The sequence below is a fragment of the Cetorhinus maximus genome, chromosome 20, assembly GCF_964194155.1.
Source record: "Cetorhinus maximus chromosome 20, sCetMax3.hap1.1, whole genome shotgun sequence".
In the NCBI taxonomy this organism is placed as follows: Eukaryota; Metazoa; Chordata; class Chondrichthyes; order Lamniformes; family Cetorhinidae; genus Cetorhinus; species Cetorhinus maximus.
Genome location: NC_135898.1, coordinates 21,016,594 through 21,040,932, shown reverse-complemented (window position 1 = coordinate 21,040,932; position 24,339 = coordinate 21,016,594). Strand labels below are relative to the sequence as shown.

General features: G+C 47.8%; 1 protein-coding gene across 2 annotated transcripts; it reads right to left on the bottom strand.

The window, feature by feature from the left end:
• Positions 1-210: 210 nt before the first annotated feature.
• On the bottom strand, positions 211-15,690 carry vdac3 (voltage-dependent anion channel 3). 2 transcript variants are annotated; one of them, XM_078565701.1, is made up of 8 exons: positions 15,566-15,690; positions 11,206-11,261; positions 7,755-7,904; positions 5,587-5,639; positions 3,696-3,923; positions 2,885-3,035; positions 1,483-1,540; positions 211-710 (listed from the first exon to the last, which is right to left on the bottom strand). In XM_078565701.1, the coding sequence occupies exons 1-8, from the start codon at positions 15,657-15,659 to the stop codon at positions 619-621; spliced, it is 882 nt and encodes a 293-aa protein (XP_078421827.1). In that variant the 5' UTR covers positions 15,660-15,690; the 3' UTR covers positions 211-618. The 2 variants fall into 2 exon arrangements, with proteins under 2 accessions (XP_078421827.1, XP_078421828.1); XM_078565702.1 differs by having other exon boundaries at positions 7,755-7,907; positions 11,212-11,261.
• Positions 15,691-24,339: the final 8,649 nt, after the last annotated feature.

The following is a 24,339-nucleotide window of genomic DNA, read 5'->3' as shown; positions in this document are numbered from 1 at the left end:
GATAGCTGATGATGGGAGTAGGGGGGGCCTCTGCTGGTAGCTGGTGAAACCAGCTGCAGTGAGCAGCACACAGGCAATTCCTCCAATATAATTCTTGCTATTGATGGGTGTTGCAAAGTGTGTAACCATTGCTGAATGGAGGCAGTGCCAAGACAGCGTAATGCGTAAAGACGCAGCGGACTCTCCATCAGCGTGACAACAGACATAAACTCAATCATTTCCTTTTATTTTCTTGAGATGTTTGATACAGTGAAGTGATTTAAAAATGGCAACGAAAGTCTCTACCACATGCAGTCACACAGAAAAGAAATTTAAACGTGTGATTGTTATACATGATTTAAAGCTTGGTTTTTCAGGAAATAATTTAGAACATTAACACCTGGCAATGAGACAACTTCCATGTAGTGTTGACTGGGAAACCAATCCAGTACCGAGGACTGAGATCCAAGCTTGCAATCTCCCAGCAGGAGAGGCTGACACAATTAGGATCCAGAAATTTAAGGCCAAATATTCTCAAGATTCTTCAGTGCCTTGTCCTGGAGGAATGGGGGCATTTTATTTTCACCATTTTGTATTTTAGCAGCTAACCCAAAAGTCGTTACCATTCCTTCCGCACTACTAAGCTTCGAGCTCGAAGCCCATGCCAACCTTGTGCCCCCCAGCGTGGAAATTCTTCCCGTCAATCAGTCCAGACAGTGTCAACTTCACACCTATGTAAGAGAGAGTGAATGTGTGAGAGCCAAGTGGGCTGTTAACCCGAACATACACATGGAGCACTTTCTGTGCCGGTCATTCTTTGGGGGCTGCCACGTGCTCCCCTATACAAACAAACACAAACACACCCCTCCTTTCTGTAATGATCACTCCAGGCAACCACAGAAAGCATCCCTTTTTGGAAATAATGTTGTGCATTTAACAGTTGCCGTCCTAGGACCTTGGCCTGTAAACAGCACACTGTAGGAAAAGGCATTAATTCCAACAAGCCCCTCACTTTAACAGATCTCAATCCCATCTATACATGCTTTTAACTGTATTCCTCAAACTATTCTCTCGCCAGGTTCCATCACAGGTCGATGTAGAGTCAGCTGATTGCAAGCATCACAGCAGTGACTTTCCACTAGCCTCGACAGCCTGTGCTGAGCAGCAGGTTGGGAGGTATCACTTACTCCTTCCAGAAAGAGATAAGGGGTTTGTTGCAACACCGTTAGAGGAGGACAGGCTTGGCCTCTTGCCAAGATATTTGAGGGTAGCTCCCAGTGTCCAAAGGTAGCATCAGGAAAGGACTGAATGGGAAAGGTACAAGGGAAGTCAGGGAGAGAGAAGTACACACTCCACCTTTCTTCCAAAACATTAGAGAACTTACTGTGAGTACAATGTGAGCCATCACTGTAGCAAAGTGAGGCCAGAGCAGAAAGCAGAGCTGCATTATCAATGAGGGGCATTTTAAAGCATTGGGAATCTAAGAGGCACTTCCATACACACCTGGTCTGAGGGTATGAGTGTATCCTAGTCCGATCAGGCTGGAGTTATTCACCTTGGCCTAGAACAGAGCAAGCATAAGTATAAACCAATAGGCAAATGGTCCCATGTCTCAGTAACATCAAGAAGGGAACTCCCTTCAACAAACCAGTTTCCCAAATCTTTACTTATCTCTCAGCCCCTCAGCTGAAGATCAGCGAGTGACGAAACGACAATCTGTCACTGTACTGACTTGGATCTCCCTCAGAGCTCAGTGGTGGGCACGTACAGCTCATTCCATTCACTACAGTCTCGTTTTTAACAAGAAGCCATCATTACTGTTTATAATGCTGAGGCAGTTCCTTGAAGCTCCTCATCCTCCCTATATCCTGAGTGTCGCCTCCAATTCAATCTTTCCCAGAAGCTTGAGACGATTAAATTTTCTTGCCGTGTCTCCACCACCCAGACATCTAAAACAGGGAAATGGCACCACCAGCTCACTACGGCCAGATCAATCAGCTTACTGTGTCAGCTTGGCTTAGCCTGACTTCAAGTCAGGAGGTTGCAGTTTCAGCTCCACATCCTGAGGGCAGCATAATCCCATCGCTACTGCACCAAGGCAGCACTGCACGGTTTTGCAGGCGTCATTCCTTGGATGAGGTAGGTGCCGTCATTAAGGTTTTAATCACAAAATGGTTGCCCAGCTCACCTGCAATAACCAGGTTCCCTATACTTACCTAAGGCGTTTGAGATGTGCTGAGGTATCTGACTCTGCTTGGTTATACTTAGTTATTGCATCACAAGCCCAGCATCCAATTCACAGCCACAGCATTTGTACACGCAATGGTCCTTTACATTTCGATGAGTGTCAGCCCCAGCCCTGGTCCCCCACCTCAGGTGCTCAGTTATGAAGACAAAAGGTACTATGCAGACTCAATAAAAGTCACATTCCCAATCTTTTTAAAAAGCATCTGTTGACAGATCACGTCTCGCCCCCATCAGCGAATCAGGCTGAATAACTGAACGTTTGTGCCGGTTAGTTTGAAATATGCCGAACTTCATTTCTTTTCCACAATTTTTGTTTCCTCTGATCCCACTTTTCATTTACTTTGCACACACCATTTAATATTGCATGCTTCCTCAGGCATTCTTTTCACAAACTATTCAAATCAGAATCATTCAATCTCAGAATTTTACAGCAGGAGGCCATTTGGCCCATCATCCCCATGCAGCCTTTTTGAACCAGTCATTCAATTAATCCCATTTCACCCATTCTTTCCCAGTAGCTTTGCTAACTTTTTCCGCTTCAACTCGCTCTCATCTCTCTTCATGGAACTTCCACTTTAGTTAGAATTAGTCCTGTCCTTTTCAATCGTTTTTTTTTTGTGTGGATGTTCGACCAAAGCACAGCAAGGACGTTACTCACGGATACGTAGGTGTCACTGTCGATCTGGTACTTGGCAGCGATCCCAAAGCGAGTGTTGTTACTACCGGCAGTCCAAGCCAGGTTCACGGCCGTTTCTACCTTGTCGTTCACCTTCTGATAAATCGAGCCTCCGAACTCAGCACCGTCATTACTGGAAGATAAGCGAGAAAGGGAATTTGAATGGAGTACTGTCCAATAAACTAGTAACCACTGAAGAACAAGCTCTCCACAGATTCAACAATACAACAGCCTCCCGATATTAACTCACTATCATCTACAATCACCCTAAAATCATTGGTGCGACAGACCTGGAATACTGTGTACGGTTATAGTTATCACAAAATGTTGAAAGGATACAGAAGAAAGGACACAGAATTATTGAGAGGATTAGATTAAGAGTGATTATTAAAACTGCACGTGTTCTCACTGGTAAAGAGGCTAAGAAGCGAGGCTATCCTTCAACAGCATTGCTGTGGCTCAGTAACACTCTCACCTCCAAGTCACAAGATTCTAGGTTCAAGTCCCACAAAAATCAAGGCTACCACTCCAGTGCAGCACGAAGGGAGAGAGAGGACAGGTAGATGTAAAAATTCCCATGGCAATATTTCAAAGAGGAGAGTTATTCCTGGTGCCCTGGCCAACATTTATCTCTCAATCAACATCGCAAAAAACAGATTATGTTTCAACATGGCTGCACTTCAGAAAGTACTTAACTGTGAAGCATGTTGGGACATCCGGTGGTTGTGAAAACTTCTATATAAATGCAAGACTTTCTTTTAACATTAGCTGCCCTCTTCACTGATGTACTTACACATGAGTGTGCAGCTGGAAATCCCCGGCCTTGTAGCCCAGAGAGAAGTTGTTCTGTGCCAGCTTGGATTTGGCGGTGTCAAAGGCTATCTGGTGCCCGACGAGCCAGCCCTCGTAGCCCAATACAGCCATGCCGTGGATGGTGGGGCCAGCAAAGTCAAAATCAATATCACAGCCCAAGTTAACATAATCTCGCTTGTAGGCAGTCTTCAGCTTTCCACTCCTCTTGCTGCGGGCAGACAAAGCACACGTGTCCAAAACGTTATTTTTACAGTGCGTGTGTAATAGTGTGGAGATAGCACTGCTCCTCAACTCCTGAACAAGGCTCTGACTCTTTGCTGAAGTACAATGCCACAGATATTGTCACTACCTGGCCCAAAGTGCCCATTCATCAAGCACAGGTACAGTGTCAGCTGGCTCACCAATTACAGAAGGGCATCAGAGCCCAGTCTGATCCTATTCTTGCACCAATCCCACACAAACACGCACTTACTCACAAGGTCAGGGTCACTGGACAGGCACCTCCTTCCTTATCCTCTTAACATGTTGCACCAACTGCTGCTAAAAATCCCACAATTACACCACTTCCACACACAGCTCCCTTAAACCACAAAATCAACAGTGATGCTGAGAATCTAGCCACTTAAGGGGAACCTCTGAATTGTGCTCTCTCCCCCCCGAGGAGGTTCTGTCATTCTCTGGCCTGCCCTTAAAGAAACAATCAGTTGGTCAAGAATGTGTACAGATTTCCTTCCGTTCTGCCTGTTTTCTACTTGAATCCAATTTGGCTGCTACTTCAGCTTCTGTGATCTTAAAGCTATACATTAAATTGTTACAATCTCTGCATTATGGTAAAAAGCTATTAGGAGCCATCAATGACTTCACAACAGCTAAAATCACGACTAATCAGTCTCTACACAGCAGTCTCACTGGAGCTAAGATACTGAATTAAAGTCAAACAAGGGCCAATCTTCACCTGTACTTACTGTTGCAGCAGAGCTGGGGATTGTTCATTCATCTCTAAGACCGCTTATTTACACCTCCATAACATTGCTCAACCTCACCCTGCCTCAGCTCATCTGCTGCTGAAATCCTCATCCGTACCTTCGTTACTGATAGGCTCGACTATTCCAACGCACCCCTGGCTGGTCTCCCACATTCTATGCTCCGTACACTTGTGGTCATCCAAACTCTGCTGTCAGTGCCTTAACTCGCATCAAGTCCCATTCCTTCATCACCCCTATGCTCGCTGACCTACACTGGCTCCTGGTCAGGCAACCACTTGACCTAAAAATTCTCATTCTCGTCTTTAAATCCCTCCATGGTCTTGCCCATCCCATCTCTGGAAGCTCCTCCAACCCTACAACCTCCGAGATATTTGGGCTCCTCTAATTCTGGTCTCTAATGAATTACCAATTGTAACTCCTCCGCTTTCCTCTAAGATGCTCCTTAAAAATCTATCTTTGACCAAGCTTTTAGTCATCTGACTTAATATTTCCTTGTGTGGCTCGGTGTCATACTTTGTTTTATAATGCTCCTATGAAGTGCCTTGGGACATTTCATTATGTTAAAGGCGCTACATAAATACTTGCCATCATACTTGGTAAAAGGCAAATTCCCAACAGAAGCATCACCTAAACGTCATACCAGCCACACTGGATCAGTCTCTCTCATCCAGCAACATCAGTTTAATTTTCCACCCTGTCACAAGCTCTCCTCCACTCCCCGTCTTACTTCTGCCTCCTCCAGGGAATTTATACAAGCAACAGTGTCCCTTGAGCAGTGTACAATATTACTCATTGAAGCTAGCCAGCTTGCACACACAACAGCTTGAAGCATTGGGCGGACTGCTCAAAACTTGTGCTCATCACAGGCAAAACAAAAAACCTTACCCTGTATTTGGTACAAATGTTGTGTCGAAAGTCAGCTTCAGTCCTTTAGCAAGCTGTGCGAAAAGCAGACCAAAGGAAGGTTAGTGCTTTTTATGTGCTGTGTTTTAACTATATAAACACACACTACCTTCAAACAATATTTATCAAATAGATCTGATGTGAAACATTTGTACTGGGATAACCTTTTGCCATCTCCAAGGCACTTAATCGTAAAAGCTCGCCAATTCGTATAGCAGCGCTGGCTCAGTGGATTGCACTCTCGCTTCTGAGTTTAAACTTGTGTTCCCAAGGCTCAAATCAGAGACATAAGCACTCTGTCTGCCCAGGTGGATGTAAATGATCCCATGGCACTTCAAAGAGGAGCAGGAGAGTTCTCGTGGTGTTGTCCCTCACCCAATAGCACCAAAAGCAGATGATCTGGTTATTTATATTCTGGGAGCTTGCTGTGTACTATATCACCGCTGTGTTTCCTACACTTCAGAAGTATTTCACTGGCTGCAAAGAGGTTGTGAACAATTCTAAAGAAATGGAAGTCTGTTCTTTTTTCTTACAGGATTCCCTTCCTAAACCCCAGCCAGTAAAGTTCAACATGCTCTCACTCTCTGCCAACATTAAAATTACAACATTGCAACCGTACCACCCTCAGCAAAAACAGATCCAGGTTCCCACCAGACTCCACGAAAACAGCAATACTGCACTCCCTGTATGACCAACGCTTCAACAGTATTTTACAACAACGTAACATCAATACACGTCAAAATCTGACCAAAACTAAAGCAGTACGTTCAGACCATCCCCATTTCCATTATTGCCATGCTGGAGCTGTTGCACTGCCAGGCAGAGTTCCAGATACCGGGCCGTCCATCCCACAGTGCAAAGGCAACAGCCCCAACCCTCCAGCAGCACAGCATTTGGCATTTAGTGTCAGTGCTCAGCTCTCCAGGATAAGGCACAGCATAGATATGGAGTAAAACTTCTCCAACATTGCCCCATTAGAACTACAAAACACAGTCTTAGAATAAGGGACAGGCCATTAAAGGCTGGGACGAGGAAGGATTTCTTCACTTGGGATGGTGAATCTTTGGATTTCTCTATCCCAGAGGACTGTGGAAGCTTAGTCATTGAGCATCTTCAAGACAGAAATTGAAGGATTTCTGGATACAAATCACATCAAGGAATATGGGGATAGTGGGGAAAAATGGCATAGAGGTAGACGATCAGCCATGATCTGTCTGAATGGGCAGGCCCAACAGCCAAATGGCCTACTCCTGCTCCTACTTCTTATATTCCTATGCTATACACCATGCAATGAATGATTAAGCACTACCACGGGTTAGATACAGTAAAACTCCCCCTTACTCTGCTTCAACAGTATGCAGGAGGGAATTGTACCAGGGTAGATTTTTTCCATTTCCCACACCAGGTGTCCTTGTAGCTTGGGGTTTCATCTAGGTTTCAAGCTCTAATGAATACAGCAGGATTTGGGTTGGGCAGCCGTAGCCACTGAGGGGTAGTGCGCAGTTCATTTTACAAGAGGACCCCCAACACCCATCTTACAGTGGAAGCAAGAATCCCACAGATACGCGTTGGAATTAAAGCCAAGTTTCCAAAGTGAAACAGCAACATAATGAACAGGCTGCTGTGAGCAACGTGAATGGTTCATCACTAAAATCCAGTCAGCAATTACTGAGCTGACATAAGAAACGCTGGTTAAAATAACGACGATAGGGTGAACATCCAGTGTGAAGGAATGTCTTTATACAGGTCATGGAGTTTTCAATCAAAGCTATTGCTGGGAATTAGGTCACTACTTGGGAGAAGTGGAACTTTAGAAGAGTACAGGGAGTGAGCAAGAAAGTGAGATTAGACAAATTGCTCACATCCAGAGGTACAGGTAAACAGACTGCTTTGAGTGCTGTACCTTTCTACAATGCTCCCCTTCACAAAGTCAGAACAGCTCCAAATGTCAAATATGAGGGAAGTTGATCAAGCTGTCCATTGGTCACTTCATCCTCAGGTTGAACTGTTGCCAGACTGCACACTGTACGCTATACAAAACCATTCCCATTGGACAGGCTGGGCTAACATTCCAACACAACTCGGCGAAGCTACCCTTTGCTGCCCCTGCCCAATGCCAGGCTACAATACACAGCTTCTGCAACACGCACCTGATCTTCGATGATGATCTCACTGGCCAGAACATTGTCGGTATTCCATTTCTTGGAGAAGGTGAGTCCATACTCTTTCAGCTTGTACTTGGATTCCAGGCTGCCTGTTGCTTTGCCTGTATCAGTATTTGAAGACCCAGAGGTGGTAAACTCCTGTAAAGGAAAGCAAACGGAGAAATGTGATCGATCTTTCAAAGCTTCCCTTCCCCTTGACAGTGCCATCAATACAAAACAAAACCTAATATGGAGGCAGCTTATCAAGAATCTTCCATATTTCAGTTCCGTTATTCATACGTTGAAATATAACACATTCCAAAATCCAACACTTCTTCCCCATTTCACCAATGAAGAACAGGGTCTGGTTGTGCCAAAGTCAGCAAGACCACATAAACAGGAAATATTCTCGGGAGGTGACTCAATGTGGGCTGGTAAGTCAGTCACCTATCCAGGGAATAGTGTAGGCAGTTGTGATTAAAAGGTTCCTTCCTCGCTCTTGGTCATTGCTTACAAAACATTTTATTTCCGCAGTTCGGCTTCCTCATCGGGAAGAATCCCGACCTTTGCAGATTCTCCGGACTTTTCGGTTCAGTTCACCTTTGCAGACCAACCTTTCTGCAAGTCAAGACACGGGACGTGGGGTGTCTCCTCCTCAGAGAGGATGATTAACAAGGTTATGTAGGCTAAAAACACAACAGGAATCAGGTCAGGAAAGTCTGCACAGTGTTTTTCAATTATTAAATGCTAAAGGAGCAACATTGCGACAAAACAATTATTAACATGCTAACCAACTACAGTGAACAAACTACTGGTTATCTTCATGGCAGTCCTCCCCAGCCCAGCTGCAGATATAGCTCCATGCTCACCAACACCCTTTCAATAGCTCGCCTGTTCTTCAGGTGTCAGCCTGATCAAATGGAGGTGCATGAGATGATTAAGGAATTTGATAGCCTAAGATTTATTTTCCATTTATAGTCTCACAGAAGGGGGAATTTAGTGGTAGCTTATCCAAAAAGCTCTGCTCACTGAGAACTCTAATCTATACCGATTCTCCACACTAAGATCGCAGTTTCAGATGCATCACAGCTAGTCTCTAAGCACCCAGCTTGTGTCATTCACAAAAAAGTAACAAGTTTCTCAAAAATTGCACAAACATCCCAGAAAATTTAGTATAACTGACTGCTACTATCATGAGAACTGTAGGCTGCAGAACAACACGGGGCCTTAGTCCTCTATGGTACAATGTGACCATTACTCTCACATTTAAGCCAAAGCCCTGTATTGTGCCAAGAGTCTTGGCTGTTTGCACAGGTTGTTCAGAAACAAAATAAAAAGGTCAATGGCAAGAGCCCAAAGCCAGAATGAGGAACATGACGAAGTCAGCAGGGTCTACACAAAGAACAACACTGAGCTCTTACAGTGGCCTCAAATACAATAGCTACAATAGCTGAATCCCTACAGTCACACCTACAAGGAACAGCCCCATGGACAAACATACATGGCAAAAGGAGGGGAACCAACCATTCTGCAATCTGATACAAGCGATTCAATCTTGAAAAGAAACAACCATTTTCACAAGGCAGATCATCTCCATCGATCAGTCTTGTTTCAATAGTTTTCAGGGAGCATTCATTCCTCATATTTTCCCCTCCTTAAAAAAAGAGTTTTAAACAACGCACAGCCCAGATGATTAAAAAAATCTAATCTGTACAAATGAACAATATATGAAGGCTTCCAATTTATTCCATTTCCTCCTGATTCCCCACATCCTGGGACTATCAGTTCCTCGTGACAAAATGCTGGAAAGAAAAGGACTGCAAACACGAAGCTCACTACATCAGACCAAATCAATTAAATGCTCCTCAGATCCATGACATTGTGCTTGTTAAATACAGAGTCGGGAAGACAGGGAAAGAGAAGGACGATGGTAGGCACATGCATTCAGGCAACACTATCTTACCATCTGACGGAGCAATCCAACACAGGCGGGGTCAAGCAGCAGGACAGAGGAAGCAAAGAGGAAGGAAGCACGTTAGAATCTAGCTGGCAAGATCAGGTCTCTACACATGTATTGACAGACACCGCACAGTATAACAAACACAAGGGCTGGCAGTACAGTACGCAACTTCTGGGCATGCAACAAAAGGGCTTTGCAAATATTAGATACACTAATTGACACTGGGCTCCATTTTACCAATCCATCTATAAATTCCTGAGTACAGCCATCACATTTCTCAGAGCGAGTTCCTATTATATGGAAGAAACTAACACAGCAGAAGGCTGGGGAAGCTTTAATAAGTTAAAGGATCAGGAAAGCACAGATAAATATTATTGTAACTTTAGAAAAAGCATCTATAAAAGACACCCAACATTCAAGTCTGAAGGAGTTATTGTTGCTTTAATTAATAAACCAAATTGATTTAATTTGTGCCATATAATGTTAATGGAAAATTTTAAAGCAGTCTGACAGAACTGCACTGTCTTTGACATCTCTGTATGTGCGTGTGGCTCAGCGTTATATTCTCCCAGACTTTCTAACAGCATCCATACGGCTCTCATACAGCAAGGTAAATGGAATGCTGGCCTTTATCGCAAGGGGGATGTGTCTTGCTACAGCTGTACATGGCATCTGGAGTACTGCGTACAGTTTTGGTCTCCTTACTTAAGGAAAGATATACTTGCATTGGAGGCAGTTCAGAGAAATTTCACTTGGCTGATTCCTGGAATGAAGCGGTTACCTTGAGGAAAGGTTGAGCAGGCTAGACCTATACCCATTTGGGTTTAGAAGAATGAGAAAGTATAATATTCTGAGGGGGGTTTGACAGGGTAAATGCTGAGAGGGTGTTTCCTCTCATGGAATAGTCTAGAACTAGAGGACATAGTTTCAAAGTAAGGAGTCTCCCATTTAAAAAGATGAGTAGGAATTCTTTCTCTCAGAGGGTCATTAGTCTTTGTAATTCTCTTCCACAGAGAGCAGTGGAGGCTGGGTCACTGAATATATTCAAGATTGAGTTAGAGATTGACAAGGGTTATGCGGGGCAGGTAAAAAAAGTGGCAGTTAAGGCCCCAATCAGACCAGCCATGATCTTACTGAATGGCGGAGCAGGCTTGGTGGGCCAAATGGCCTACTCCTGCTCCTATTTCTTATGATCTTAGCATCCCACCTCGCCACCCACCCAGGTCTTTTTCTCAATACTGTTCTCTGGTCATCAGAGACATGTGAAATTATGATCTAGAGCAGCTCTACCAGCATGCGGAGAAGCCTTCTCTGTAGATGAAACATATAGCTATTAGCTTGTCTACGATCAACACGTTGTGTGCTCTTTATTGCACCTTTTCATGTTGTTTCTCGCTCTGATTAAAACATTGCTGTCCTCTCCACTCATGTGGGTTTTATTGCTGTCAATACCTCAAACAAACTTGGTCCCCCCATCTGCTGTCCTGTAACTATAACACTTACCACTCCACTCGATGATTTGGTCTTGAGTTCCAGCTTCACCAAACCAAACCCTAATGAACGAGAACAAAAGCACGTTAGGGCAAGTCAGCACAGAGGACACTACATCTCAAACAAGACACTAGAGAGAGTTCCGCAAAACTTGGAAACACACAACAGAACTCCAGGAAAAAAAACCTCTCAACCTCACATTTTCCTGAGTGGAAATAAAGTCCAATGATGCTTGAAATATAAAATCAATCCTTTATCAACCCAGGCAGCTGAGGGATTGGTCACCAATTGGAGGGGGTCCATAGTGAATATGGGGAAGAGTTGAATCTGGGGGGGATTGAAACTGTTTGTGCCAATATGTTATAGTCAAAGTTATCACTTAACCCAATACAATGAATAAGGTCTAACTCTCATCTTAAGATAAAAGCAAAATACTGCGGATGCTGGAAATCTGAAAGAAAAACAGAAAATGCTGGAAAAACTCAGCAGGTCTGACAGCATCTGTGGAGAGAAAAACAGAGTTGGTGTTACGAGTATGTATGACCCTTCTTCAGAGCTCATCAACTCTGTTTTTCTCTCCACAGATGCTGTCAGACCTGCTGAATTTTTCCAGCGTTTTCTGCTTTTCTAACTCTCATCCTGTTCTGATGCTCTTAATTCATCCTCTCAACCTGCTCCCACCTCCAGTGACAGCCCTGTCCCATCAGTACTTAACGCAGTTTTGCCGAGCTTGATGTGCTCTCTCCGCACTCAACCAAGAATAGTCCTGTGGGCAATTTTCGCAGTTCAAATGAACAGTATTATACACCTGACTTAAATCCCAGCAACAAAAATACACAGTGTATACTGCAAATACCACAGGACTCTGTAGATAGCCTGGCTCCCAAGCCAGGATTTTCTGCGCCAGCTAGGTTCTGCTCACGATCAATTCTAGCCAAAAGCACCTACTGGGTTCCTCTCAATTCTAAGTCCATAGCAGTCTCGAACATTCCAAGGGTAGAGCAAGACCAGTAATGATAGAACTCCTTGTATGAGTGGCTTGTACAGTCACTAGGAATGACTGGAAAGCCAAGCGTCACTCTTGGGGATCTCTTTTCAAGATAGATTACTGTTACTATATCAGGAATGATTACATCAGCACTATTGCCACCGGCGTACAGGAATCCCTGAGTCCAAAACTGGCTCACGTGGTCTTAACTAAGCATAAAGCACTCATCGACCCCTCTTGCTATTATCAATCAGGTTCAGTATTCTGTCCAAATTAATCCTCTTTCCTCTTCTCAATGTCAACATTCAGGCCAAATATCACAAATCAGGAGGACAAACCACACAGAGACAGTCACTATCTAGCTGCCTCCAAAAGTCTGGAGGGACATTGAGTTGCTTCATTACCCAGTAGGACTTTTTTTTAAAAAAAGAGGGAAGGGAAGCGGGAGGTTGGTCTCTCTGCTCACACTCTGAGGAAGGGTGCATTGCAAAGACTAGCTGACAGGAAGTAACTGAGCCTGCCAGTTAGGGAGTTCATATAAAGGGCAATGATATTGATGCTTTTTCCCAGGGACTGAGAACTATCGATTGCCTTCTGGGCCAATCCAATAAAACAGACTCAGTGGTTCCAGACCAAAAACAGCTCCTGGTTGGCATTACTGGAGCAAAAGGGGGCAGGCAGGAAAAGTATGTAAAAGTAAAAGCGCCATTTGTGAAACGAAATGGAATGATTTTTTTTAAAATAATACCTTTCACGAATGCTGAGTAGTTGGAAAAAGAAAATACTGTCCAAAGATCATAACTATCATCTCAAAACTGCATAAAGCTTTGTCTTCCCGATTTAAGGTACCTGAAACCCTGGACATCATTAGGCGTTTAACATTTCTGTCCATTCTTCCCTCTGTGACTGTGAATAAATCTTCACAATTTCCAAAACGTAACAGAACAATTTGCCATTTCCAAGATAAAAGCAAAATATTGCAGATGCTGGAAATCTTGAATAAAAACAGAAAATGCTGAAAAGCTCAGCAGGTCTGGCAGCTTCTGTGGAGAGAGAAAAACACAGTTACCACTCGAGTCTGTACACTCTGAAGTCATACGGACTCGAAATGCTAGCTCTGTTCCTCTCTCCAGGGGTGCTGCCAGACCTGAGTTTTCCATTATTTCCTGTTTTTATTGTTATTTCCAAGATTGGGCGGGATCATGACTGCATTGTAAACTGTAATTAGAAAAAATACGAGCAATTAGAGGCCACTGAGTGCCGTGTCAATCGCAGGGAAACTGCCAGAGTCAGGGACTTAGTTAGTGAGCAATCACTTAGAAAGGTTTAAGCTGATTAGGGAAAGTCAGCATGGCTTTACAAAAGCAATGCCTGGGCTGAATGACTGAGCTGGTGAAGGAGGAGGATCAATGAATGTCATTTGATTAAGGTCTCAACAATACAATGCTAGCTAAAATTGAGGCACATAATGGTTTGAATAAGAAATAGACTGGGGGAGCGGGTGTAGGATGCAAAAAACAGAATTAAGAAGTTCTAGCAAGTGGTGTTCCCCAAAGATTGGTCCAGGCTCCTGGCTTTTTCACTTACTCACACGCAGTGGATTATGATGAGCGCAGAAGACTACAAATGGACAGATGAATAAGTGGGTGAAGAGATGGCCAAAGCAGTTTAAAGCCAGATTGTACACTTAATGTACAGGAATATCAAATGGGAGAATAATCCAAATACAAGTGTTGGGGGGGCAGGGCGATAGATGAACAAAGGGATCTATGATCGATGAATCCTCATATACCAGTTATTGAAGGTGTGCAAGAGAGATCAACCAGTGAATGATTGCGGAGCTTCATCAAGGTCAGATTACTCCTGTGCACTGTTTAGACCACATTTATGATATTATGGTCCATATTGGCACTCCTCATTAGATTACACTGGCCTTGCAGAAAGTCAGCAAATGAATCACCAGTGTACCTGTGGCAAGGGGCTATCATGGGTTAAAATTGGATTCTATTTACCCACAGAAAGCTAACGGATGCTCTGATCGAGATAATTAACATAATGATAGGAATGGGAAGGAGAGAGGTGATGCAATTCTATCCTCTCAAAGGTGAATCCAGAGAACAGGGTAAAATCTCCGCTTTTGATTTAAGCTGCTTGAGAGTGAGTCCAGGACTATGTTCTCCACACGCTGTCACAGACGCAAAGTCAACTGAGTCATCTCAAAGGGAGATCGGCAATGATGTAGGAAGCAAAAGCATTAGCAAGTATGGAGAAAGGACAGGGAACTGATCGAGATGCCGTTTCCAATGAAGCGGTGGAGCAAGCTCGATGAGGTCAATGACCAACTCCAGTTCCTCGAACATGAAGCAGGTTTCAAAATGAATCTGGCTGCAGTTCATGTGCCATGAGAGCCTTTCTTGGATAGTGAAAGTTTGGCAAAGGGACAAATTACCCTATGTGGTCTTCTGAAGCAGGTATGAAGAGTCACTGCCACAGAAAGCGAGGAACATGAACAGCTGATTAGTAAATTCAGGATTCCAAGCATCAACAATAAACTGAAATCCAAGAAGCACAAGTGATGAAAACCTCTGAACACATACCATGCCAGCTTGGGGAGTCACTAGAAGTCAAGTGATTTTCCCTCTGCTATCATTTCCAGGACATATCAGATTCCAATTGCTCTCCCAGTTCCACTACTGGGTGTGTCATTGTCACCAGTGTGCCCAGGTACAGAAGTTTCCATGCAACAAATGCACCATTTTATCTCCTTCGGTGATTACTTGGGTGGTACGGTGGCGCAGTGGTTAGCGCCACTGCCTCTCAGTTCCAGGGACCCGGGTTCAATTCTGACCTCGGGTGTCTGTGTGGAGTTTGCATGTTCTCCCCGTGATTGCGTGGGTTTACACCGGGTGCTCCGGTTTCCCCACCACTGTCCAAAGACGTGCTGGTGAATTGGCTATGGTTAAACTGCCCCTTAGTGTCAGTCTAGCACCTAGCACCCATTGCCTGTTGGGATAGGCTCCGACTCCCTGTGACCCTGAATTGGTTAAAGCGGTGAAGTGAGTGTTTATTTGGAGCATAACTAAAATGTTTCGTGGGGAACAGTAGGGAATTTAACCCACTCTTCATTCATTGACAAGGTTTTCCTAAGTTATAGTACTCACTGTCCTTTATTATATAGGATTTGAGAGACATGTTAAAGTGTTGCAAGAATGTAAATTATATTTCTTTTTCAGATGAAACGAGCTGCCAGATTCTAATGCCATTCTCATTCTCACAACTATATCCATCATGTAACAAAACCAAAATTATGACATACCCAACTCACGCATGACCTTTGATGAGTTTCTAAAGAATTCAGGGGCAAAAAAGGTTGCTCACCATATCCTTTGTTGAAGAGGTCCCTGCTAGATTTCCCCAAGTCTGCATATGACGGTGGCACAGACATTCTGCCTCTGAAAAGGAGACAAATCATTAGGTTGCAAACACAGAACTTTCGACAGCTCAACAGAGTCCCAATTCTTCCTGCAGTCACCACAACACAGCTCTGTGATTCGTGATTTTACCGTTTGTCACGGTAAGGCTCCAGAATTCAAGATCAACAGACAGCTACCAAGTGACCTACAAATCTGAATGCCTCGAGTGGCACATATCACACATCTTTCTCCATATTATGAACAGACTTGCATTGGTACCAATGAGCCTTTTAAAAATCTACGCACTGTCGAATTGTAAACAAACGGTATTAGTAAAAAAAAAATGCTGAGATTCCTTCACATGCAGCAGTAACAGACATTGACCCATGTAGAATAATGCTCTGTAATACACCTCTTGATTAAGTTGCCTCTCGCAATACAACACCAGTCACTGATGTGTACTAGCATTACACAGTACCAGGACAATTTTACCCTTGAAGCTATCGTTTACGAGTTGCCATTTTGTAGTAGGGCAACTTGACACCTACAGCGCAGTGCTGGACTAATATTAAAGCAATGGGCCTAAAGCCGAAAGATCTGATTAAATCTTTCAGCACCTCTCACTGCTCAGCAAACGGAACCCAAACTATCAATGCCGTCACCTCCTGGCTTCAAAGGGAGACCAACTTGAGCAAGGCCCATACCCACCAACAGAGAAATGTTCAGTTTTCTCACGGGGCCTCACTCAGCACGTCAAACCCCAGCAACTCAACCCCCAAGGATTCAGACAATTTAGCTCTCTGTCATCTCAAAGTGGATGAACTTGCGGCCATGGCTTTCCTCACCAAATCTCACCAGAATATTCTAACCAACTAGCAAGTGATGATTACACTTTTCGAGGGCTATGTTAAATTAAGTCGAAACTAGGTTGGAAACAACACACAGTGCTGTCAGTGCTTTCGCTCGGACTTCTGTAAGTGTAAAAAGTCTCTTTGCTCAGGCGTGCTCTTGGTCTGGTATTCCAGCAGTGGGAGCAAAGTCTAAGTAAAACACACTGGCAAACCGCAGAGAAACATCCTGAAACAGGCAGAGGCTGTGATGCATCTCATGCATCCAGGTCTAGTGAACAAATTATAGTAGTGTTTCAGGCAGTGACAACAGATTAAAGAATAACTGCAGAGGAGTGTATGGCAGATTGCGGTAGACACCAGTCTGCTACCCCCAGTTCAAATCCAGCGTTGACTGCCCGCAAGGTGGGGGGTCCGGACGGAGGGGTGAAAGGGGAGTGGGTCCAGGCGGATAGGGGAGAGGTGGGGGAGTCAGGGGAGAGGTGGGGGAGTCCGGATAGAGGTGGGGGTGCCTCCGGATAGTGGTGTGAAGAGGGGTCTGGAGAGAAGAGGGGGGGTATGGCAGCGGGGGGCCCGGACAGAGAGAGGAGGGGGGGGGGGTATGGGCAGCGGGAGGCCTGAACAGAGAGGTTGGGAGGGGGGGAGGGGTGTGGGAGGGGTGCGGACGGGGAGGGGTGCGGACGGGGAGGGGGGTGGGGGGGGAGTGGGGGGAGGGGTGCGGAGGGGGAGAGTGGGGGGAGGGGTGCGGACGGGGAGTGGGGGGAGGGGTGCGGACGGGGAGTGGGGGGAGGGGTGCGGACGGGGAGTGGGGGGAGGGGTGCGGACGGGGAGTGGGGGGAGGGGTGCGGACGGGGAGTGGGGGGAGGGGTGCGGACGGGGAGTGGGGGGAGGGGTGCGGACGGGGAGGGGGGGAGTGGGGGGAGGGGTGCGGACGCGGAGGGGGGGAGTGGGGGGAGGGGTGCGGACGGGGAGGGGGGAGGGGGGGGAGGGGTGCGGACGGGGAGGGGGGGAGGGGTGCGGACGGGGAGGGGGGGAGTGGGGCGGACGGGGAGGGGGGGAGTGGGGCGGACGGGGAGGGGGGGAGTGGGGCGGACGGGAAGGGGGGGAGTGGGGCGGACGGGAAGGGGGGGGAGTGGGGCGGACGGGAAGGGGGTGGAGGGGTGCGGACGGGGAGGGGGGAGTGGGGGGAGGGGTGCGGACGGGGAGGGGGGGAGGGGTGCGGACAGGGAGGGGGGGAGTGGGGGGAGGGGTGCGGACGGGGAGGGGGGAGGGGTGCGGACGGGGAGGGGGGGGAGGGGTGCGGACGGGGAGGGGGGGAGTGGGGGTGGAGGGGTGCGGACGGGGAGGGAGGGGTGCGGACGGGGAGGGGGGGAGGGGTGCGGACGGGGAGGGAGGGAGGGGTGCGGACGGGGAGGGGGGGAGGGGTGCGGACGGGGAGGGGGGGAGGGGTGCGGACGGGGAGGGGGGGAGGGGTGCGGACGGGGAGGGGTGCGGACGGGGAGGGGGGGAGGGGTGCGGACGGGGAGGGGGGGAGGGGTGCGGACGGGGAGGGGGGGAGGGGTGCGGACGGGGAGGGGGGGAGGGGTGCGGACGGGGAGGGGTGCGGACGGGGAGGGGGGGAGGGGTGCGGACGGGGAGGGGGGGAGGGGTGCGGACGGGGAGGGGGGGAGGGGTGCGGACGGGGAGGGGGGGAGGGGTGCGGACGGGGAGGGGGGGAGGGGTGCGGACGGGGAGGGGGGGAGGGGTGCGGACGGGGAGGGGGGGAGGGGGGGGAGTCCGGACATAACGAATGGGTGTTTCTCACCCCCCACAACCTCCGCCCCGAATTGATGCGGGACTTTAGGCCGGAGCCATCCTGGGCGACGCCTTTAGCGAACTCCTGCGGTCTGGGCCGGGGTTAGGCTATGCTCCTTCGCTCCCTCCTCCGGGGCCCGGGTATGCCTCTTACCTGCAGCCTGGATGCCTCTGCCGATCGGATCCGAGCGAGGCCGCCGCTCTCAAAGGGCAACGTGAAGGAGAGAGCCAGCAGCACTGCGCCTGCGCCAGACGGCAGGGAGCGACACAGTTCCTGCGCAGGCCTGGACGCAGAAATGCGCACTCCGCCTCCGCCGGCACTGCGCATGCGTTGTAGCCTAACCTCCAACTACATTGCCCCCTCTGGCCACTTTATCCAGGACACACGCCACTGGCTCCATCAACTCCAGTGACTCACACTCCATCCATCCTTGTTGTCCTGATGCAACTGCTTCTGACCTTCCAGCCCATCCCAGAACCCCACTTCGCCACACCATCTGAGCAAGTAACAACCCACACCCCTGCTGTACATCGTTGTTCCTTCACTGTCATGGGATCAAAATCTTGGAACTCCCTACCTAAGAGCACTGTGGGTGTGCCTATTACACGAACAGCAGTGATTCAAGAAGGTAAATAAAGAAAAGATTTTCGTTTTAGCTGATGGTACAAAAACAAGGAAACAGATTTAAGGTTTTAGGCAAGAGATGAAGGGAGGGATGTGAGGAAGAACTGTTTTTATACAGTGGGTGGAAATAATTTGCTAGAATTTGCTGCCTATGAGGAAGCAGAGACAGAATGATTTCAAAAACATAAGGGAAATAAATTTGATGGGGCTACAGGGATACAGCAGGGGAACAAGGCTGACTAGATTACTCTAGAGAGCCAGCATCAACTCGATGGGCCAAATGTCCTCCTTCTGTGTCATAATGGCTCTAAGGTGGCTCATCGCCACCTTCTCAAGGGCAATTAGGGATGGGCAATAAATGCTGACCTTCCCAGCAGTGCGAGATTGGGTTTTTCAAAAAGAGCTGAGATGCTATTAAAGTAAAAACAGAGTGTTTTTAAATACACAAACTATTTTTCATTACTCTAAACATATTAGATTCTTATATAAGCAAATAAGAAAGGTGTAACCAGCAACTCTATGGCTGGTAATCGCTACAACGTGTAAAGAACATATCTATTTATTTCTGTTGGACTATGGATTAAAATTACAATGGCTGCAGTTTGAAAGACATGTCTACTGGAAAAGTGTAAGGAATATATGCAATGTTCTGTCCTGGAACAGAATGTGCCATGAAAGACAGGATGGTGCTGAGGAGGAGTCCGGTCTAATGGGGAACTTCCTGGCAACAACATTTTTAATTAGTTCCTGACCAGGTAACCAGGGTTTTGTGTGAGAGCAGTGCAGAAAAAAAGCTCCTAGTGTGAAAAGAGCAAAGGCCTAAAACCGCTTTCTCTTGTGTGTGTAAGTTTCCAACAATTTTACAATAATAGCTAGCTGTTTTTCTCTCATATCTCCATAACCCGCTCTCTCTGAAAAGCCCCTGTCAAGAGGAAAGTGGGAAAATCACAATTAGAGACATTGAAAGGCAAGTGCTCAACCAGTAAACTTAAGACTGAAAGTGCTGGGAAGACCACCTCGTATCATCAACAAAGAATTGAAAGAAATTTGGAAGACATCGATCAAAATCAACCCACAGAGTCCTGTAATCTGGAAATGATGCTATTGAACTGTTTTATCCCACCCTTAAAATCCATGTTTTTGTGTGTCTTATGTGTCTTGTATGCATGTGCATAAGGATATAAGAAGGAGTAGAGTTTAGGTAACAAACTTAGAAATTAGCAGTTCATATTTCTTTCTTTTGCCAATGGTTAAAGACAATTTGTTCAGTGAACAGTTATTTACTTATTAAGTTTACAAACCTGGTGTTCGTATTCTGATAACCTAAATTAAACAATTAGGTGATTTGATCAAACATTTCACATTTGTCATGGCTCAGGGAGCAGTGGGGCTTGATATTGCGGCGCACTATCCCCAGTGAGTCATGACAGTAGAATATAAAACCACCAAATGTAGTAAAGAATGTTTCACAAGGCTCTACAATCAAGCTGGTGTAAATTCACACACAACCACTAATCTCACCAAAATCATATTTAAAACGTTGGAACTCTGCCCTAGAGAAAAGGCTGTCTTCACTGGAATTCACAAGTCAAGTCCAAAATAGGACAAGTATTACAGAACAAATTACAAAGGACACAGTGTTATTAGTTGCCATAAATTTTTTAATGCAGAAAGTCTGGGGAAGGTAGTCTTTTTCACAAAGTTAACATTTACTCTCCAGTCCCCTGAAACCTTGACTATAAAGCAATATTTATGTACTGATATGTAAAGAGACAATGGTGGAAAAACTCAGAAGGTCAGGCAGCCTCTGTGGAAAGAGAGACAGATTTATAAGGGCCCGCATTTTTCCTGGGAGTTGGAGGAGTATATTAAAGGGCAACAAATAGGGTAGATAGAGGGAAACTGGTTGAGGAGTCTAGGACTAGGGAGCATAGCCTATAAATTGGAACCAAATCTTTCAGGAGTGAAGTTGGGAGACACAACTGTCCCCGATTAAACCAAAGCCATCATAGTTTTAGTGCCTGTGACAAGCTCATAGCTTTGCCAACTCCATAACATTGCCCACATCCAACACTGCCTCAGTTAATTCGCAACCGAAGCCTTCATCCATGCCTTTGTAACATCTCAGCCCAACTGTTCCAATGCTCTCCTGTTGGCATCCCACACTGTACCACAATTAAGACAGTAAAAAAAAACAGCACAAGAGGGAGTTCTAGCCAAGCACTAAGCAAAGTGATTCTGTTCCTCAATTTCTTGTTCCTTTCCTAGTAGTTTGACACATTTCACTCAGTTTAGAGATCCATGGATTGGAGTCGCAGTGTGATCACAGTCAGTGTTTATTCCAAATCACTATGTACCTAGCTAATTTATCTCTTTGCATCCTGCACCAGTGTTCCTCACCATCATGTGACATTGTCCCTCATCGTCATATACCAGTGACCCTCAGCAACCTGTGCCAGCACTGTACCTCACCATTCTTGACCAGCGATGTCCTTCTACAACCTGTACCATTCTCTCATGGTCCTGTACCAGTGCTGTCCTTCTGCATCCTGTACGTGCCCCTCACCATCATGTACTAGTGTCCCTCAGCAACCGGTAACACTGCTGCCCCTCTGCATCATGTACCAGTGCTGCCTCTCTGAATCCTCTACCAGTGATGCATCTCTGCATCCTCTACCAGTGCTGCCTCTCTGCATCCTCTACCAGTGCTGCTCCTCTGCATCTTCTACCAGTGCTGCCGTTCTGCATCCTCTACCAGTGCTGCCCCTCTGCATTCAGTACCGGTGCTACCACTCTCCATCCTGTACCTGTGCTACCCCTCTGCATCCTGTGCCAGTGTTGCCTCTCTGCATCCTGTACCAATGCTGCCACTATGCATCCTCTACCAGTGCTGCCCCTCTGCATCCTGTACCTATGCTACCCCTCTGCATCCTGTGCCAGTGCTGCCCCTCTGCATCCTGTACCAGTGATGCCCACTGCATCCTGTCCTGTTGCTGCCCCTCTGCATCCTCTAACAGTGCTACCCCACTGCATCCTTTACCAGTGCTGCCCCTCTCCATCCTCTACCAGTGCTGCACTTCTGGATCCGCTACCAGTGCTGCCACTCTGCATCCCCTACCAGTGCTGCACCACTGCATCCTGTATCTGTGCTACCCCTCTGCATCTGGTGCCAAATCTGTCCCTGTGCATCCTGTACCATTGCTGCCCCTCTGCATCCTGTACCAGTGCTGCCCCCTGCAGCCTGTCCCGATGCTGCCCCTCTGCATCCTGTACCAGTGCTGCCGCTCTGCAGCCTGTATCAGTGTTGCCCCTCTGCAGCCTGTACCAGTGCTGCCTCTCTGCATCCTGTACCAGTGCTGCCGCTCTGCATCCTCTACCAGTACTGCCCCTCTGCATCCTGTACCTGTAATATCCCTCTGCATCCTGTGCAAGTGCTGCCCCTCTGCATCCTGCACCATTTCTGCCCCTCTGCATCCTGTACCAGTGCTGCCCCTCTGCATCTTGTCCCATTGCTGCCCCGCTGCATCCTGTCCCAGTGCTGCCACTCTCCATCCTGTACCTGTGCTACCCCTCTGCATCCTGTGCCAGTGTTGCCTCTCTGCATCCTGTACCAATGCTGCCACTAAGCATCCTCTACCAGTGCTGCCCCTCTGCATCCTGTACCTATGCTACCCCTCTGCATCCTGTGCCAGTGCTGCCCCTCTGCATCCTGTGCCAGTGCTGCCCCTCTGCATCCTGTACCAGTGCTGCCCCTCGGCAACCTGTACCAGTGCTGCCTCTCGGCATCCTGTACCAGTGATGCCCACTGCATCCTGTCCTGTTGCTGCCCCTCTGCATCCTCTAACAGTGCTACCCCACTGCATCCTTTACCAGTGCTGCCCCTCTCCATCCTCTACCAGTGCTGCACTTCTGGATCTGCTACCAGTGCTGCCACTCTGCATCCCCTACCAGTGCTGCACCACTGCATCCTGTATCTGTGCTACCCCTCTGCATCTGGTGCCAAATCTGTCCCTGTGCATCCTGTACCATTGCTGCCCCTCTGCATCCTGTACCAGTGCTGCCCCCTGCAGCCTGTCCCGATGCTGCCCCTCTGCATCCTGTACCAGTGCTGCCGCTCTGCAGCCTGTATCAGTGTTGCCCCTCTGCAGCCTGTACCAGTGCTGCCTCTCTGCATCCTGTACCAGTGCTGCCGCTCTGCATCCTCTACCAGTACTGCCCCTCTGCATCCTGTACCTGTAATATCCCTCTGCATCCTGTGCAAGTGCTGCCCCTCTGCATCCTGCACCATTTCTGCCCCTCTGCATCCTGTACCAGTGCTGCCCCTCTGCATCTTGTCCCATTGCTGCCCCGCTGCATCCTGTCCCAGTGCTGCCTCTCTGCATCCTGTACCAGTGCTGGCCCTCTGCAGCCTGTACCAGTGCTGCCGCTCTGCATCCTCTACCTGTGCTATCCCTCTGCATCCTGTGCCAATGCTGCCCCTGAGCCTCCTGTACCATTGCTGCCTCTCTGCAACCTCTACCAGTGCTTCCCCCCCACCCCCGCATCCTGTCCTGGTGCTACCCCTCTGCATCCTCTAAAAGCGCTGCCCCACTGCATCCTTTACCAATGCTGCCCCTCTGCATCCTCTACCAGTGCTTCCCCTCTAAATCTGCTACCAGTGCTGCCCCTCTGCATCCCATACCAGTGCTGCCCCTCTGCGTCCTCAACCAGTGCTGCCACTCTGCATCCCGTACCTGTGCTAACCCTCTGCATCCTGTGCCACTGCTGCCCCTCTGCATCCTCTACCAGTGCTTCCCTTCTGCATCTGCTACCAGTGCTGCCACTCTGCATCCCATACCAGTGCTGCCCCTCTGCATCCCATACCAGTGCTACCCCACTGAATCCTGTCCTGGTGCTGCTCCTCTTCATCCTGTACCAGTGCTGCCCCTCTGCATCCTGTACCTGTGCTATCCCTCTGCATCCTGTACCAGTGCTGCCCCTCTGCATCCTGTACCAGTGCTGGCCCTCTGCATCCTGTACCTGTGCTACCACTCTGCATCCTGTGCCAGTGCTGCCCCTCTGCATCCTGTACCAATGCTGCCCCTCGGCATCCTGTACCAGTGCTGCCCCTCTGCATCCTGTACCAGTGCTGCCCCCTGCATCCTGTCCTGGTGCTGCCCCTCTCCATCCTCTGCCAGTGCTGCACTTCTGGATCACCTACCAGTGCTGCCCCTCGCCATCCTGTTCCTGTGCTATACCTCTGCGTCTGGTGCCAATGCTGTCCCTCTGCATCCTGTACCAGTACTGCCCCCCTGCATTCTATCCTGGTGCCGCCCACCTGGATCGTCTAACAGTGCTGCCCCTCTGCATCCTCTACCAGTGCAGCCTCTCTGCATCCTCTACCAGTGCTGTGCTTCTGCATCCTCTACCAGTCCTGCCACTCTGCATCCTCTACCAGTGCTTCCCCTCTGCATCCTCTGCCAGTGCTGCCCC